At 62.0% G+C, this 17,975-nt stretch overlaps 2 protein-coding genes across 3 annotated transcripts in view; one reads left to right on the top strand and one right to left on the bottom strand.

Annotated features, from left to right (window-relative positions):
• Positions 1–10,273, bottom strand: part of HSF1 (heat shock transcription factor 1) — a 47,901-nt gene extending 37,628 nt beyond the window's left edge. Inside the window, exons 1-4 of one of the 2 annotated variants that reach the window (XM_062634657.1) lie at positions 10,077–10,273; positions 6,915–7,023; positions 1,561–1,697; positions 46–170 (exon numbers count right to left, since the gene is read on the bottom strand). In XM_062634657.1, coding sequence (XP_062490641.1) covers positions 46–170; positions 1,561–1,697; positions 6,915–7,023; positions 10,077–10,190 — 485 coding nt within the window. In that variant the 5' untranslated portion in view covers positions 10,191–10,273. The remainder of the gene's footprint in view (positions 1–45; positions 171–1,560; positions 1,698–6,914; positions 7,024–10,076) is intronic. The other variant, XM_062634656.1, reaches the window with a different exon arrangement.
• Positions 10,189–17,975, top strand: part of BOP1 (BOP1 ribosomal biogenesis factor) — a 60,450-nt gene continuing 52,663 nt past the window's right edge. Inside the window, exons 1-2 of the mRNA XM_062634649.1 lie at positions 10,189–10,503; positions 11,274–11,441. Of these exons, the coding sequence (XP_062490633.1) occupies positions 10,189–10,503; positions 11,274–11,441 (483 nt within the window). The remainder of the gene's footprint in view (positions 10,504–11,273; positions 11,442–17,975) is intronic.

Raw genomic sequence — 17,975 nt, 5'->3', positions numbered from 1 at the left:
CTGGTCTGCACTGGTCCAACCCCCCCCACCTCCGCACATACATACTGCTTCATGGCGATCAGCTTGGAGTCCATGCTCTCCTGCTTCCCCTTCATCACCTGGATGTCAGTCAGCAGCTTGGTTACGTTGTCCTGCTGGACCTTTATGTCCTCGTTCTTGATGCTGGATACCTGGAGGCAGAGGAGAGGGCACTGATGCTGAGCCCCCGGGAGCTCAGGGATGCTTCAGCCTGACACTGAACCGCATCCATCACCCCCAGCTGCACCCACCCCAGGAGCCTGGGCCGAGGCTGAACCCAGCCACCTGCAGAGCAAGCTCATTCCTGCTCGAAAACAGGGAATTCTCTCCCAGCCTGAACAAACCCAGGCGCTCCTGGCTCAGGGATGCAGCGTCCAGGTCAGAGCTGTGAGCTTAACCTTGCGACAGGGAGCAGACCCGGATGCTCTCAGGCAGGGCAATGCCGCAGCCCAGGGAGAGCATCGGCACTTGAGAGGCTTCTCCCACCCTCTGAAGGCCTCTGCTGGGTGCACTGAAGGGAATTCTCATGAGCAGCAATGCAGGAAGAGCTGCTCCAAGGAGGAAAACGGGGAGCACAAACACCAAGAGCCCCCTTGCAGAGGTCCCCCCATCACCTCCACTGCAAGCGTGGAAGCAGGCGAGCAGAAGGCTCTGAGCAGAGGGGTTTCATTGCTCTCATAAAAGGAGCACTGAATCCCAGCCTGGTTTGGCTGGAGGGACCTTACAAGTCCAGTGGAAAAGACTTGAGTGTGAAAGGAGCTCAGTCACTTGTGCTTATGGGGGAATGCCCTCGAGAAGTCCCAGAGGAAGACTCCAAAGCTCAGCACTGCCTGGGAAGAGCCCCCATGCGCCCAGGTCTGGTGGGATGTGCGTGAGGAACACGGCACTGACCCCAAGGGATGGGGAAGCTGACACAGAAATGAAAGGCAGGGAGGATGGAGGAGCTCTGCCTCGGTCCCAGCACCCGGAGGCTGCACCTCGGATCCTGTGCTGGGCCCCTCACTGCAACAGAGACCTTGAGGTGCTGGAGTGGGGCCGGAGAAGGGAATGGAGCTGGAGCAGGGCCTGGAGCACAGGGGTGATGGGGAAGGGCTGAGGGACCTGGGGGGTTCAGATGGGGAAGGGAAGGCTCAGGGGGGACCTGATGGCTCCCTCCAAGTGCCTGCCAGGAGGATGGAGCCAGGAGGGGCTGGGCTCTGCTCCCAAGGACAAGGGATGGGACAAGAGGAACCGGCCTCAAGCTGCCCCAGGGCAGGTTTAGATGGAGCTGAGGAACAATTCCTGCCCCAGAGGGTGCTCAGGCATTGGAAGAGGCTGCCCGGGGCAGGGCTGCAGGCACCGGCCCTGCGAGTGCTCACACCCCCTCAGTGCCATGGGGCAGGGGTGGCCTTGGCAGGGCTGGGAATGGTTGGACTGGGTGAGCTTAAAGGGCTTTTCCAACGCAGCTGATGCCATGGGTGTACGTCAGGCTTGGAGCACACCAAGGCTTTTTGGAGCAGTTCAGCTGAAGCTCATCCCAAAGGATGTACAGCAGTAACTTACGCTGGTTACTTTCCTCTTGATGTTCTCCAGGAGGTGCTCCTGCCCTCGGATGAAGTAGGGATGCTGGAACTCCGTGTCGTCTTTCTCTGGCTTCACCAGTCCTCCCTGCTCAATGTGGACAACCTTGCGAAAGCCATCTGTAAAGCAAAGGGGAGGCAAGGGAAGCAAAGCTTAACGGGCTGAGTCTGAACTCGAGGAAGCAGAAGCAGGCAGAGGTCACCCTTGGGCTCCATCCCCGTGCCACTGCCTCCTAACAAAGCCCATCCTGAAAGGGGGTATGGAATGAGAAACCCTTCCTGAGGCTGATGGAGCTGAGGCAGAGGCTTCTGCTGAGCCTGCTGCAAGGTCCAGCTCTGGGGCAGCAGCACCAGAGGGACCTGGAGATGCTGGGGTGAGTCTGGATGAGGCCATGGGGCTGGAGCCAGGCTGGGAGAAGGCTCCTGAAGGGGGGAGCTGAGAGCAGCTCCAGTGCCTGAAGAGGCTGCAGGGAGCATGGAGAGGAGCTTGGAACAAGGGAGGCAGGGATGGGAGGAGGAGGAAGAGGGAAGAGTTGATGGGAGCTTGGGGAGTTCTTCCCCATGGCAGGGGTTGAAGGGAGAGGTTTGGGATGCTCCATCCCTGGCAGTGCCCAAGGGCAGCTTGGACACAGGGGCTCGGAGCACCCTGCTCCAGGGGAAGGGGTCCCTGCCCGTGGCTGGAGCTGGAGGAGCTTTAAGGTCCCTTCGCACCCAAGCCATCCCCTGATGTTGAGGTTCTCGACGCCCTCACCCTCACGCCAAGGCCCTAAACTGTGTTTTCAACCACTCGACAGCACCCACAGAATCCCATCCGGCAGGGTTTTCCCCATTGCACCCCACAATAAATCCCATCCCGGCTCCAAGCAGTTCCCTGGAGCTGCGGGCACAGGCACCGCTCCCTGCTATGCCCACTGCTGGTCAGCGGGACAGCCTCCTGGCTGGCTGATGGTGCAGTCCTCCGCTGCACACACGGGGGGGCAGAATTCCACAGGCTGGGAATTCCAGCCTCGGGAGCGGAGGGAGAAGCTCTGCACTGAAGCCTTGAGCCGGGATCATCCCTAAGAACTGAACGCCCCGCTCCGGAGGCTCTTCACGAGAGCTGGTGTTGAAAGGCAATGAAACCCTCATCCCTCCTAATCCCATCGGAATGCCCTCTGCAGCCCACATCTGGAGCATTCCCGTTAATCCCTCCACGTGGGAGGGGGTGAGAGGCGTCCTCCTCGTCCCTCTTATCCCTGGATGCACGGGAGGAAGCAGCGTCCCTGGGTTAATCCCACAGCATTCCCAAGAGCTGCAGGGAGGAGCTGCTGCGAGCGCGGCCTCCCATCAGCAGCCCTCGAATTCCTCCTGGGTTAGAAGGGGAAAAGGGGATGGAGCAGCCTGGAAACACGGGGAAAGAGGGGGGAGGAACCGGCAGGGGGGAGAGGAGCGGAAGATGCCGGGGGGGAACACACTGGAGGGAAGGGATCCAGAGGGAATGCAGAGGTGGGAACCTCCTGGGGCTCAACAAGGGCAAGGTCCTGGCCCTGGCTTGGGGCCGTGGACCCAGGCTGGGGAGAAAGGGGAGGAAAAGGGGGGAAACTGAAGGGAGGGATCACGGCTCCAGGGATACGGTCCTGATGTTTGCAAAGGGCAAAGGGACAAATCCTCCCCCGGTACCCCCAGGGGCAGGATGTGAGTGGGGGGATTCCAGCTGCAGGCAGCAGCTCCAGGTCAGACACCCGGAACAAACCCCTGCTTCCCCATCCTTCCCTGGGGAACGCAGGGATGCCGGGGCCTGGAGCCTTGGCAAAGAGCTGCACAGGATGAGGCCCAGCACCGAGGTGCTCCTCCAGCCCCGCAGCAGAGCACTGAGGGTGCTGGGGCACTGGAAGGGCTTGAAGGGAGAAGCTGGGGCTGCCCCATCGCTGGCAGTGCTCAAGGGCAGGTTGGACACGGGCTCGGAGCACCCTGCTCCAAGGGAAGGGGTTGGAGCTGGAGCAGCTTTAAGCCTCTGTTTGGTAGAGCTCAAGCAGGGCTGGCTCCACACCTCCAGCACTGATGTCCCCTCGAGGACACGAGCAGAAGACAAACAAGGTGTCCCATGTGGTGGGGCTGTCCCCAGGAAGCAGCCCCCAGGAGCCAGGATGGCAAAAGGACTGATGGATCCCATCATGGAGTGCCAGAGGAACCCAAGAGCCTCAAGTGCCCGGGATGCAGGAGGAGATTCCAGGTCTGGATGCTGTTATTGCCCCCCACACCCCCTGTGATAATCAGGGAATGCCAGAACCCAAGAGCCTCAAGTGCCCTGGATGCAGGAGGAGATTCCAGGTCTGGATGCTGTTATTGCCCCCCCCACATCCCAGATCCCCTGTGGTAATCATGGAGTGCCAGAGGAACCCAAGAGCCTCAAGTGCCCTGGAGGCAGGAGGAGATTCCAGGTCTGGATGCTGTTATTGCCCCCCACATCCCCTGTGATAATCAGGGAATGCCAGAACCCAAGAGCCTCAAGTGCCCGGGATGCAGGAGGAGATTCCAGGTCTGGATGCTGTTATTGCCCCCCCACATCCCAGATCCCCTGTGATAATCAGGGAATGCCAGAGGAACCCAAGAGCCTCAAGTGCCCAGGATGCAGGAGGAGATTCCAGGTCTGGATGCTGTTATTGCCCCCCCCACATCCCAGATCCCCTGTGGTAATCATGGAGTGCCAGAGGAACCCAAGAGCCTCAAGTGCCCTGGAGGCAGGAGGAGATTCCAGGTCTGGATGCTGTTATTGCCCCCCACATCCCCTGTGATAATCAGGGAATGCCAGAACCCAAGAGCCTCAAGTGCCCTGGAGGCAGGAGGAGATTCCAGGTCTGGATGCTGTTACTGCCCCCCAGATCCCCTGTGGTAATCATGGAGTGCCAGAGGAACCCAAGAGCCTCAAGTGCCCTGGATGCAGGAGGAGACTCCAGGTCTGGATGCTGTTATTGCCCCCCACATCCCAGATCCCCTGTGATAATCAGGGAATGCCAGAAGAACCCAAGAGCCTCAAGTGCCCGGGATGCAGGAGGAGATTCCAGGTCTGGATGCTGTTATTGCCCCCCTCATCCCAGATCCCCTGTGGTAATCATGGAATGCCAGAGGAACCCAAGAGCCTCAAGTGCCCTGGAGGCAGGAGGAGATTCCAGGTCTGGATGCTGTTATTGCCCCCCACATCCCCTGTGATAATCATGGAGTGCCAGAGGAACCCAAGAGCCTCAAGTGCCCTGGATGCAGGAGGAGATTCCAGGTCTGGATGCTGTTATTGCCCCCCACATCCCCTGTGGTAATCATGGAGTGCCAGAGGAACCCAAGAGCCTCAAGTGCCCAGGATGCAGGAGGAGATTCCAGGTCTGGATGCTGTTATTGCCCCCCACATCCCCTGTGATAATCAGGGAGTGCCAGAGGAACCCAAGAGCCTCAAGTGCCCTGGATGCAGGAGGAGATTCCAGGTCTGGATGCTGTTATTGCCCCCCACATCCCCTGTGATAATCAGGGAATGCCAGAGGAACCCAAGAGCCTCAAGTGCCCAGGATGCAGGAGGAGATTCCAGGTCTGGATGCTGTTATTGCCCCCCCGCCACATCCCAGATCCCCTGTGATAATCAGGGAATGCCAGAGGAACCCAAGAGCCTCAAGTGCCCAGGATGCAGGAGGAGATTCCAGGTCTGGATGCTGTTATTGCCCCCCACATCCCAGATCCCCTGTGATAATCAGGGAATGCCAGAAGAACCCAAGAGCCTCAAGTGCCCAGGATGCAGGAGGAGATTCCAGGTCTGGATGCTGTTATTGCCCCCCTCATCCCCTGTGATAATCAGGGAATGCCAGAAGAACCAAGAGCCTCAAGTGCCCTGGAGGCAGGAGGAGATTCCAGGTCTGGATGCTGTTATTGCCCCCCTCATCCCCTGTGATAATCAGGGAATGCCAGAAGAACCAAGAGCCTCAAGTGCCCTGGAGGCAGGAGGAGGTTCCAGGTCTGGATGCTGTTATTGCCCCCCACATCACCTGTGATAATCAGGGAATGCCAGAACCCAAGAGCCTCAAGTGCCCGGGATGCAGGAGGAGATTCCAGGTCTGGATGCTGTTATTGCCCCCCCCACATCCCAGATCCCCTGTGATAATCATGGAGTGCCAGAGGAACCCAAGAGCCTCAAGTGCCCTGGATGCAGGAGGAGATTCCAGGTCTGGATGCTGTTATTGCCCCCCCCACATCCCAGATCCCCTGTGATAATCATGGAGTGCCAGAGGAACCCAAGAGCCTCAAGTGCCCTGGATGCAGGAGGAGATTCCAGGTCTGGATGCTGTTATTGCCCCCCACATCCCCTGTGATAATCAGGGAATGCCAGAAGAACCCAAGAGCCTCAAGTGCCCTGGATGCAGGAGGAGATTCCAGGTCTGGATGCTGTTATTGCCCCCCACATCCCCTGTGGTAATCAGGGAATGCCAGAACCCAAGAGCCTCAAGTGCCCTGGATGCAGGAGGAGATTCCAGGTCTGGATGCTGTTATTGCCCCCCACATCCCCTGTGGTAATCAGGGAATGCCAAAGGAACCCAAGAGCCTCAAGTGCCCTGGATGCAGGAGGAGATTCCAGGTCTGGATGCTGTTATTGCCCCCCACATCCCCTGTGATAATCAGGGAATGCCAGAACCCAAGAGCCTCAAGTGCCCTGGATGCAGGAGGAGATTCCAGGTCTGGATGCTGTTATTGCCCCCCCCACATCCCAGATCCCCTGTGATAATCAGGGAATGCCAGAACCCAAGAGCCTCAAGTGCCCTGGATGCAGGAGGAGATTCCAGGTCTGGATGCTGTTATTGCCCCCCACATCCCCTGTGGTAATCAGGGAATGCCAGAACCCAAGAGCCTCAAGTGCCCTGGATGCAGGAGGAGATTCCAGGTCTGGATGCTGTTATTGCCCCCCACATCCCCTGTGATAATCATGGAGTGCCAGAGGAACCCAAGAGCCTCAAGTGCCCTGGATGCAGGAGGAGATTCCAGGTCTGGATGCTGTTATTGCCCCCCACATCCCAGATCCCCTGTGATAATCATGGAGTGCCAGAGGAACCCAAGAGCCTCAAGTGCCCAGGATGCAGGAGGAGATTCCAGGTCTGGATGCTGTTATTGCCCCCCACATCCCCTGTGATAATCAGGGAATGCCAGATCCCAAGAGCCTCGAGTGCCCTGGATGCAGGAGGAGATTCCAGGTCTGGATGCCACCACTTGGTCCCACCCCAAAAGGGGAGTGGGATGCAAATGGAACTCCCAGTGCCTTGGAACACTCGGAGCCATGGAACACGCACCAGGAGGAGGCCCAGCCTCGGCCCAGGAGCTACTTACACATGTTGAGCTGCCGCACGAAGCTGGCCATGTTGTTGTGTTTGAAGTACTTTGGGAGCACCTCCTTGGCAAACTGGCCCTGGTCAAACACATGGAAGCTGCTTCCACTCTGCCGGAGAAAGAGGGGAAAGGGAAGGGGATCAAGCTCTGGTACACAGACAGGGAGAAGCCCCCCCCCAGCACCCCCTCCCCACGTCATGGGGGCATGGAATGGGTTGGGGTTTAAGGAGCAGGGTGCTCGGAGCCCCTGGGTCCAACCTGGCCTTGAGCACTGCCAGGGATGGGGCAGCCCCAGCTCCTCCTTTCAGCCCATTCCAGCGCCCCAGCACTTGTGGAACCTCAGCTGGCCACAGCCCAGTGAGGCCAAATGAAGGCAGGGGAGCCAGGCTGAGGTCAAGCACCAACAGCCACCAGTAACCGTCCTGGTTTCACTGGGATAGGGCTGAACCACGACACAAAGCAAGGCAATTCCGTATCCTTGAGAGGAGGGTCAGACCAAGACGTGCCTTGCTGTGGAAGGGAAGAGGCTCCATCGTGCCTGTTAAGTGCCTGCTATGGGCTGATGGAGGAAGCAGGACAAGGGAGGGGGAACCATGGAAGCCTGAGGTGCTCTGGGTCCTGGGGGGGCTGAGCTTGAGTGGGGCCTGGCAAGCACTGAGTGCTGGAGCTGCCTGGAGCAGGGGTGGGGATTCACTTCCCCATCAGCTCCTGGCACCCAGAGCATCCACACCACAGCAGCCGGAGGGGATTTTCCCTCCTGGCAAAGAATTCCAGCGGCGTTTTCCCAACGTGGATTTCCTGCTGTGACCCAGTCCTGCTCCGGAGCCAGCCCCTGCTGAGCTCCCCCCTTGTATGAGCACCCACCAGGGAGTGCAAGGGAAGAGCAGCAGGGCCAGGCCCTGTGGGATGGGGCCTCCAGAGCTCCCCTTTAACGTGGGGGGAGATGGCCCTGCTCCTGGCAGGGGTTGGTCTGGATGAGCTGCGAAGGCCCCTCCTAACCCAAAGTATTCCATGATCCTGATCCAGTTCCCAATGGGTGCTCCGAGCCCCCGCGTCCAACCCGGACAGGCATGGGGCAGCCCCAGCTTCTGTGGGCACCCTCACAGGGAAGAGCTTCCCAAGATCCCACCCAACTCCTCTCCCTCTTTAAGGTCCCTTCCACCCATCCATCCCATGGATCTCTGGACTCCAGGGATGAAATTCCCCTTCCCCACGGGCTCCCTTCAGTCCCTGCCCCGGTTCCAGCTGCAGGGTGATGGAAGGAGCATCCCGCTCCAGCCCAAACCTCCCCCATGCCAGCTCAGTCCCTGGGGCCCAGCACGGGGCTCTCTGAGGATGGACCCTCGTGGAGCTGCCCCACAGCCCGTGGGGCCCGGCCACATCCTGCGTGAGCACCATGGGGGGAAGAGATGAGCTTTGGCACGGGGGGAAGGCTCCAGGGTGAAGCTGCAGCAGCAGGGGAGGAGGCAGGGAGGCTCCACGGTGCTGAACCCCATGGAAGTACAAGGAGGAGCCATAGAATCATAGAGTGGTTGGGGTTGGAAAGGACCTGAAGCTCAGCCAGTTCCAACCCCGTGCCACGGGCAGGGACACCTCACCCTAAACCATGGCACCCAAGGCTCTGTCCAACCTGGCCTTGGACACCGCCAGGGATGGAGCATTCCCAACCTCCCTGGGCAACCCATTCCAGTGCCTCAGCACCCTCACAGGAACGAATTTCCTCCTTAGATCCAACCTAAACCCCCCCCTGTTTCAGTTTGAACCCATTACCCCTTGTCCTGTCCCTGCAGTCCCTAATGAAGAGTCCCTCCCCAGCATCCCTATAGCCCCCTTCACACACTGGGAGCTGCTCTGAGGTCTCCCTGCAGCTTCTCTTCTCCAGGCTCAACGGCCCCAAGGTCCTCAGTCCAGGTCCCAGCAGGGCTCTGCTGTGCTGATAAACCCCTCTGGTGTGGGGGGGCCATGGGGTGCAGCAGGTCCGGGTGTAAAAGCAGCACACAAGTGTGGCTGTGGATCTGAAGCAGCTTGGAGCAGGGCATGGAATGGTCCTTAAAGCTGATCCAATTCCATTCCCTGCCAGGGCAGGGACCCCTTGCACCGGAGCAGGGTGCTCCAAGCCCCTGTGTCCAACCTGGCCCTGAGCACTGCCAGGGATGGGGCAGCCACAGCTCCTCTGGGCACCCTGTGCCAGCGCCTCAGCACCCTCCCAGGGAAGAGCTTCTGCCCCAGAGCTCAGCTCAGCCTCCCCTCGGGCAGGTTCAAACCATTCCCAACGTCCCCTCAAGTCTCCTGCTCACGGCTGGAAACACGGCACAGAGCTGGGGGGTTCAGATGGGGAGGGGAAGGCTCAGGGGGGACCTGATGGCTCCCTCCAAGTGCCTGCCAGGAGGATGGAGCCAGGAGGGGCTGGGCTCTGCTCCCAAGGAACAAGGGATGGGACAAGAGGAACCGGCCTCAAGCTGCCCCAGGGCAGGTTTAGATGGAGCTGAGGAGCAATTCCTGCCCCAGAGGGTGCTCAGGCATCGGAAGAGGCTGCCCGGGGCAGGGCTGCAGGCACCGGCCCTGGAGGTACCTGAAGGATGTGCAGATGGGGCCGGGGTGGCCTTGGCAGGGCTGGGGAAGAGCTGGGTTTAGAATCACGGAAGGGACCTCAAAGCTCCTCCAGCTCCAACCCCAAGCCCTTCCCCCGGAGCAGGGTGCTCCGAGCGCCTGTGTCCAACCCGGCCCTGAAGCTTTTAAAGCTTCGGCTGCTGGGGAAGAGCGGCTGCAAACACGGCACGGGGCTGGGGGTGCCGAGTGATGGAGCCGGGGTTGAGCCCCCTGCACCGGGCACCGGGGAGGCCGCACCTCGGATCCTGTGCTCGGCTCCAGGCCCCTCACTGCAACAGAGACCTTGAGGTGCTGGAGTGGGGCCGGAGAAGGGAACGGAGCTGGAGCAGGGCCTGGAGCACAGGGGTGATGGGGAAGGGCTGAGGGACCTGGGGGGTTCAGATGGGGAAGGGAAGGCTCAGGGGGGACCTGATGGCTCCCTCCAAGTGCCTGCCAGGAGGATGGAGCCAGGAGGGGCTGGGCTCTGCTCCCGGCCGCCCTCCCCGTGCCCCCAGCGCAGAGGGGAGGCCCCGGTGCAGGCGCGGCTTTACCCGGTCCCTCCGGGGCACTCACCGGGCTCCAGCAAATCAACGCGTCCGTGTCCGGGTCCTCCACGAGCGTCCAGAGCTTGGTGAGGAAGGCGGGCACGTTCCCCCCGCCGGGGGCCGCGGCCCCGGGGCCTTCCATGGCGGCGGCGGAGGCCTCAGAGCGCCCGGGAGCCGCCGCGGGGCCGGGCCGCGGCCTGCGTACGGAACGCACCGGAGCCCAGCATGGCCGCCGCCATCTTGGGACGCCCCTCTGCCGCCACGGCGCATGCGCGGCGCCGCCCACCCCGGCGCGCCGGTGGGCGGGGACACGCGCGCGTAGACGCTGTCCTGCGGGAGCCCGCTTTGCGCATGCGCGGAGGCAGCGCAGGCGCATGCGCACGGCGGCGGCGGGAGTGACCTCTGACCCGCGCGCACGTGGTGCTCCGGTCGGCGGCGGAGGGGCCATGGCGGAGGTAGGGGCGCGTTGCCATGGGGACGGGGCCTGGCCGCGGCCTGTGGGGCTGGTTGTGGGGCTGGCTGTGGGGCTCGCTGTGGGGCTGGCTGTGGGGCTGGCTGTGGGGCTGGTTGTGGGGCTGGCTGTGGGGCTCTCTGTGGGGCTGGCTGTGGGGCTGGCTGTGGGGCTCGCTGTGGGGTTGGCTGTGGGGCTCGCTGTGGGGCTGGCTGTGGGGCTCGCTGTGGGGCTGGCTGTGGGGTTCGCTGTAGGGTTCGCTGTGGGGCTGGCTGTGGGGCTCGCTGTGGGGCTGGCTGTGGGGCTCGCTGTGGGGCTGGCTGTGGGGCTCGCTGTGGGGCTCGCTGTGGGGCTCGCTGTGGGACTCGCTGTGGGGCTGGCTGTGGGGCTGGCTGTGGGGTTGGTTGTGGGGCTGGCTGTGGGGCTGGCTGTGGAGTTGGCTGTGGGGCTCGCTGTGGGGCTGGCTGTGGGGCTCTCTGTGGGGTTCGCTGTGGGGCTGGCTGTGGGGCTGGCTGTGGGGTTGGCTGTGGGGCTGGCTGTGGGGTTCGCTGTGGGGCTGGCTGTGGGGCTGGCTGTGGGGTTGGCTGTGGGGCTGGCTGTGGGGCTGGCTGTGGGGCTCGCTGTGGGTCTGGCTGTGGGGCTGGCTGTGGGGCTCTCTGTGTGGCTGGCTGTGGGACTCGCTGTGGGGCTCGCTGTGGTGCTGGCTGTGGGGCTGGGAGCCGGCCCCCATGGCCCCGCCGGGCCCTGACCCTGCTCCGGCCCCGTCCGTTCCAGCCGCGTCCATCGGCGGGCAGCGAGGAGCTCACGGAGAGCGAGGAGAGCGAGGAGAGCGCGTACTCAGGGCTGGAGGACTCCGGCTCCGACAGCACCGGCTCCGAGGAGGAGGAGGAGGAGGAGGAGCGGGAGGAAGGCCCCGGCGGCGGCTCCCTCCCCCGGACACCGGTAACGGCCTCAGAGCGGCGGGGAAGGGGGGGAGGCTCCGGTTTGTGCCTGGAGGAGGAGGAGGAGCGGGAGCGGGAGGAAGGCTCCGTGCTCCGTGCCCATTCCCAGCCCTCCTGTCCCCCCTCCCCACGGCCCCGTCCCTCCTCCCTCCCGTGCTGATCCCCCCCCATATCCCGTGTCCATTCCCCCCCCCCCCCATGTCTCCATCCCCTCTCTTGTGTTCATCCCCGCACTCCTGGCCTTGGGAATACCCCAGGCTGGTCCCAGGCAGATCCCTGCGTGCTCCCGGCCGTTGGGATCCATCAGATCCCTGCGTGCTGTCAGGATCCATCAGGTCCCTGCGTGCTCCCGGCTGTTGGGATCCATCAGATCCCAGCGTGCTCCCGGCCATTGGGATCCATCAGGTCCCTGCGTGCTTCCTGCCGTTGGGATCCATCAGCTTCCTGCCTGCTCCCGGCTGTCGGGATCTATCAGATCCCTGCGTGCTCCTGGCCATTGGGATCCATCAGATCCCTGCGTAATGTTGGGATCCATCCGGTCCCTGCGTGCTCCCGGCCATTGGGATCCATCCGGTCCCTGCGTGCTCCCGGCCATTGGGATCCATCCGATCCCTGCGTGCTCCCAGCTGTTGGGATCCTTCCGATCCCTGCGTGCTCCCGGCTGTTGGGATCCATCAGATCCCTGCGTGCTCCCGGCTCTCTGGATCCATCAGATCCCTGCGTGCTTCCTGCCGTTGGGATCCATCAGATCCCTGCGTGCTCCCAGGTCTCCGGATCCATCAGGTCCCTGCGTGCTGTCAGGATCCATCAGATCCCTGCGTGCTCCCGGCTGTTGGGATCCATCAGATCCCTGCGTGCTCCCGGCTGTTGGGATCCATCAGATCCCTGCGTGCTCTCAGCTCTCCGGATCCATCGGATCCCTGTGTGCTGTTGGGATCCATCAGGTCCCTGCGGGCTGTCAGGATCCATCAGATCCCTGCGTGCTCCCAGCTCTCTGGATCCATCAGATCCCTGCGTGCTGTCAGGATCCATCAGATCCCTGCATGCTCCCGGCTCTCCGGATCCATCAGATCCCTGCGTGCTCCCGGCTCTCCGGATCCATCAGATCCCTGCGTGCTCCCAGCTCTCTGGATCCATCAGATCCCTGCGTGCTCCCAGCCGTTGGGATCCATCAGATCCCTGCGTGCTCCCGGCTGTCGGGATCCATCAGATCCCTGCGTGCTCTCTGGATCCATCAGATCCCTGCGTGTTCCCAGCTCTCCGGATCCATCACATCTCTGTGTGCTCCCGGCTGTTGGGATCCATCAGATCCCTGCGTGCTCCCGGCTCTCCGGATCCATCAGATCCCTGCATGCTCCCAGCTGTTGGGATCCATCAGATCCCTGCGTGCTCCCAGCTCTCCAGATCCATCAGATCCCTGCGTGCTCCCGGCTCTCCAGATCCATCAGATCCCTGCGTGCTTCCTGCCGTTGGGATCCATCAGATCCCTGCGTGCTCCCGCCTGTTGGGATCCATCAGATCCCAGCGTGCTCCCAGCCATTGGGATCCATCAGGTCCCTGCGTGCTCCCGGCTGTTGGGATCCATCAGATCCCTGCGTGCTGTCAGGATCCATCAGATCCCAGCGTGCTCCCAGCCATTGGGATCCATCAGATCCCTGTGTGCTCCCAGCCACTGGGATGCATCAGATCCCTGCGTGCTCTGGGCTGTCAGGATCCATCAGATCCCTGCGTGCTCCCGGCCATTGGGATCCATCAGATCCCTGCATTCTCCCGGCCATTGGGATCCATCAGATCCCTGTGTGCTCCCAGCCATTGGGATCCATCAGATCCCTGCGTTCTCCCGGCCATTGGGATCCATCAGATCCCTGCGTGCTCCCAGCCATTGGGATCCATCAGATCCCTGCGTGCTGTCAGGATCCATCAGATCCCTGCGTGCTCCCGGCTGTCGGGATCCATTGGATGTGTTTGGATGACGGGCAGCAGCTTTCCCAGCTCGGGAGTGGGAATTCAGTGGGAAGCTCCTCGTGTGCCTGGGCAGGAGCCCCCGGAGCACCTCGGGCCCATGGGCTGTCTCCATTGGGATGCCTCCGGTGCCATCCATGTATCCCACCGTGGGATGCTTCCTGCTTCCCCTGCTTCCCCTGCTTCCTGCTTCCCCTGCTTCCTGCTTCCCCTGCTTCCTGCTTCCCTTGCTTCCTGCTTCCTCTGCTTCCTGCTTCCCTTGCTTCCTGCTTCCCCTGCTTCCTGCTTCCCCTGCTTCCCTTGCTTCCTGCTTCCCCTGCTTCCTGCTTCCCTTGCTTCCTGCTTCCCCTGCTTCCTGCTTCCCCTGCTTCCTGCTTCCCTTGCTTCCTGCTTCCCTTGCTTCCTGCTTCCCCTGCTTCCTGCTTCCCTTGCTTCCTGCTTCCCTTGCTTCCTGCTTCCCTTGCTTCCTTCTTCCCTTGCTTCCTGCTTCCCTTGCTTCCTGCTTCCCCTGCTTCCTGCTTCCCTTGCTTCCTGCTTCCCTTGCTTCCTGTTTCCCCTGCTTCCTCCTTCCCTTGCTTCCTGCTTCCCCTGCTTCCTGCTTCCCTTGCTTCCTGCTTCCCCTGCTTCCTGCTTCCCCTGCTCCCTGCTTCCCTTGCTTCCTGCTTCCCTTGCTTCCTGCTTCCCCTGCTTCCTGCTTCCCCTGCTTCCTGCTTCCCTTGCTTCCTGCCTCCTTCCCCTGCTTTCTGCTTCCCCTGCTTCCTCTGCTTCCTGCTTCCCTTGCTTCCTGCTTTCCATGCTTCCTGCTTCCCCTGCTTCCCCTGCTTCCTGCTTCCCCTGCTTCCTGCTTCCCCTGCTTCCTGCTTTCCATGCTTCCTGCTTCCCCTGCTTCCTGCTTCCCTTGCTTCCTGCTTCCCCTGCTTCCTGCTTCCCCTGCTTCCCCTGCTTCCTGCTTCCCTTGCTTCCTGCTTCCCTTGCTTCCTGCTTCCCTTGCTTCCTGCTTCCCTTGCTTCCTGCTTCCCCTGCTTCCCCTGCTTCCTGCTTCCCTTGCTTCCTGCTTCCCCTGCTTCCCTTGCTTCCTGCTTCCCCTGCTTCCCTTGCTTCCTGCTTCCCCTGCTTCCCCTGCTTCCTGCTTCCCCTGCTTCCTGCTTCCCCTGCTTCCCTTGCTTCCTGCTTCCCCTGCTTCCTGCTTCCCTTGCTTCCTGCCTCCTTCTTCCCCTGCTTCCTGCTTCCCTTGCTTCCTGCTTCCCCTGCTTCCTCTGCTTCCTGCTTCCCTTGCTTCCTGCTTCCCTTGCTTCCTGCTTCCCTTGCTTCCTGCTTCCCTTGCTTCCTGCTTCCCCTGCTTCCTCTGCTTCCTGCTTCCCTTGCTTCCTGCTTCCCCTGCTTCCTGCTTCCCTTGCTTCCTGCTTCCCCTGCTTCCTCCTTCCCTTGCTTCCTGCTTCCCCTGCTTCCTCCTTCCCTTGCTTCCTGCTTCCCCTGCTTCCTGCTTCCCTTGCTTCCTGCTTCCCTTGCTTCCTGCTTCCCCTGCTTCCTGCTTCCCTTGCTTCCTGCTTCCCCTGCTTCCTGCTTCCCCTGCTTCCTGCTTCCCTTGCTTCCTGCTTCCCTTGCTTCCTGCTTCCCCTGCTTCCTGCTTCCCTTGCTTCCTGCTTCCCCTGCTTCCTGCTTCCCTTGCTTCCTGCTTCCCTTGCTTCCTGCTTCCCCTGCTTCCTGCTTCCCCTGCTTCCTGCTTCCCCTGCTTCCTGCTTCCCTTGCTTCCTGCTTCCCCTGCTTCCTGCTTCCCTTGCTTCCTGCTTCCCTTGCTTCCTGCTTCCCCTGCTTCCTGCTTCCCTTGCTTCCTGCTTCCCCTGCTTCCTGCTTCCCTTGCTTCCTGCTTCCCTTGCTTCCTGCTTCCCCTGCTTCCTGCTTCCCCTGCTTCCTGCTTCCCCTGCTTCCTGCTTCCCTTGCTTCCTGCTTCCCCTGCTTCCTGCTTCCCTTGCTTCCTGCTTCCCTTGCTTCCTGCTTCCCCTGCTTCCTGCTTCCCCTGCTTCCTGCTTCCCCTGCTTCCTGCTTCCCTTGCTTCCTGCTTCCCTTGCTTCCTGCTTCCCTTGCTTCCTGCTTCCCCTGCTTCCTGCTTCCCCTGCTTCCTGCTTCCCCTGCTTCCTGCTTCCCTTGCTTCCTGCTTCCTGCTTCCCCTGCTTCCTGCTTCCCCTGCTTCCTCCTTCCCTTGCTTCCTGCTTCCCCTGCTTCCTCCTTCCCTTGCTTCCTGCTTCCTGCTTCCCTTGCTTCCCCTGCTTCCCCTGCTTCCTGCTTCCCTTGCTTCCTGCTTCCCCTGCTTCCCCTGCTTCCTGCTTCCCTTGCTTCCTGCCTCCTTCTTCCCCTGCTTCCTTCTTCCCTTGCTTCCTGCTTCCCTTGCTTCCCTTGCTTCCTCCTTCCCTTGCTTCCTTCCTTGCTCCCTGCCGAGCCCCCGGTGCCACCGGAGCATCCCTGACCTGTTCCTGGCATCACCCTTGGAGCTCAGCCTCCCGGTGCAGGGCCCCGGCATTCCCGTTGGGAGCAGCTGGGTCCGGCTCTGCCGTGGAGGGAAGCAGAGCTCGTGGGATGCTGGAGGTCACCAAGAGGAAAGGGGATGGGACAAGGACAGGGTCTTACACAGAGAGCCCCGGGAGCCAGGATGCTGGTGCTGGAGCCTCCACCCGTGCCCGCTCCTGCATCCCAGAGGCAGCTGGGATGGAGCAGCTCAGTTCAGCACCTCCTTGTTCCTGCCTGGATCGAGGCTTCCTGACAGCGCTGCCCTCGGGAGACGCTGCCCCTGCTGCTCTGTGGCCCCCACGGACAGGACTGGTGGCACTCCAGCTCCATAAAGCGCCTTCGTGGCTGGGGGATGTGGAGCATCATCCTGGCGGGGAGGAGGAGCAGGAGCGCGGCTCTGGAGCGGTGCCTCAGCATCCCATCGGCTCCATGGAGCTGCTGCGAGGGCTGGGGCAGCCTGGGGAAGGGAAGGCTCCTGAAGGGGAGAGCTGAGAGCAGCTCCAGGGCCTGAAGGGGCTGCGGGGAGCCTTGGGATGAGGGAGGCAGGGATGGGAGGAGGAGGAAGAGGGAAGAGTTGATGGGAGCTTGGGGAGTTCTTCCCCATGGAAGGGGTTGAAGGGAGAGGTTTGGGATGCTCCATCCCTGGCAGTGCCCAAGGGCAGCTTGGACACAGGGGCTCGGAGCACCCTGCTCCAGGGGACGGGGTTGGAGCTGGAGGAGCTTCAAGCTCCCTTCATCCCAACCCATCCCATGGCTCTCCAGGCTTTAGCAGAGGGAGAGATGAGTGTGGCTTTGCCGGTGGCTTTCCCCACCTTGTCCTCTGGATCCCAGCTGAGCACCGGCAGTGGCCGCTTTGGCCCACGCCGGATGCACCCCATGGCCGCAGCTCCCACACCGGGGCTGGGATCCCTTCCCTCCGGCTCCCCTGCTCCTGCTGCAAGGCTCCCCGAGGCTGTGTCCCCCCCCCTTTTCCACCGAGGAGCTCGGGACACCGGGAATCTTCTCCCTTCCTCCTGGAAGCTGCAGGCCGGGGGCTGCTGCTGCTGCTGCTCTCTGCACAGCAGGAGGAGCTGCGTGGGAGCGCTTGGAGGAGCAGCAGGTTTGGGAGGTGAAGGGCAGCCAAAGGAGCTGCGTCCAAGGAGTCCTGGATGCAGAGGAAAGGGCTGGGTTTGGACTCCCCTCGCTGCGGGACGTGGAAGGGCTCTGCACAAACCGCTGCTGCTTCCTGCACACCTGAGGGGCCCGAGCTCCTGCAAGGGTTCCCTTTCCCTGCTTTACAGCTGCAGGAATCCCTTCCCCTTCCCTTGACTGTGGGATGCTGCCCCTGCTTTTGGGGCTTTACTGGGGAGGGTGAGTGAGGTCTGGCCGTGCTGGAGAGCTGTGAGCAAGGAGGCCTGGAATGGGCTGGGTTTGGGCACCGGAGCTGCTCTCAGGTGTCCCCTTTAGGAGCCTGCTCTTCTCCAGGCTCTTCACCCCCAGCTCCGTGTGGGTTTGTGGCTCCAACCCTCCTTCCTTTGCACCTAAACCTGTTCTTGCATCCCCATCGGTGCTGTTTGAGCCCGTCCCTTGGCTCCAGTCTGCCCTGAACGGGGGTGTTGGTGCTGCCAGCTCCCGCATCCCCGCCACCCATGGGTGCTGAGGGGTTCCAGGGGTGCTCTGAGGGCAGGTTTGGGGGTCCTGGGTGGGTTTGCACTGCGGCACCTTTCCCTGCTGCCCTCTTGTGGAAGGAGCCTCCAGGCTCAGGGCAGCAGAGGGGAGCTCCGGCGGCATTCCCAGCCCTGAGCCCAGCGCCAGAGGTGAACCGGGCTGCCCGTATGGGACCTGAGCAGGGCAGCCCCCGCATTCCTGCCGCTGGGAATGCTCCTGGGGGGGAATTTCCTCATCCTTCAGGCTTGTCCCCCATGGAGAACCCGCGGCCGCCCCATCGCCGGCAGGGCTCAAGGCTCGGGGCGCCCTGCTCCAGTGGATGGGGTCCCTGCCCGTGGTTGGAGCTGCAGGAGCTTTCAGCTCCGTTCCAACCCAACCCATTCCCTGGTTCCTTGTCTCTGCCTTGCTTTCCCTCTCCTAA

This window comes from Pezoporus occidentalis, unplaced genomic scaffold (assembly GCF_034315485.1).
Source record: "Pezoporus occidentalis ecotype Australia unplaced genomic scaffold, CSIRO_AGI_Poc_V1 ctg433, whole genome shotgun sequence".
Taxonomy (NCBI): domain Eukaryota; kingdom Metazoa; phylum Chordata; class Aves; order Psittaciformes; family Psittacidae; genus Pezoporus; species Pezoporus occidentalis.
Note: the sequence above shows the minus strand (reverse complement) of the source record. Positions and strands in the feature narration are given on the sequence as shown.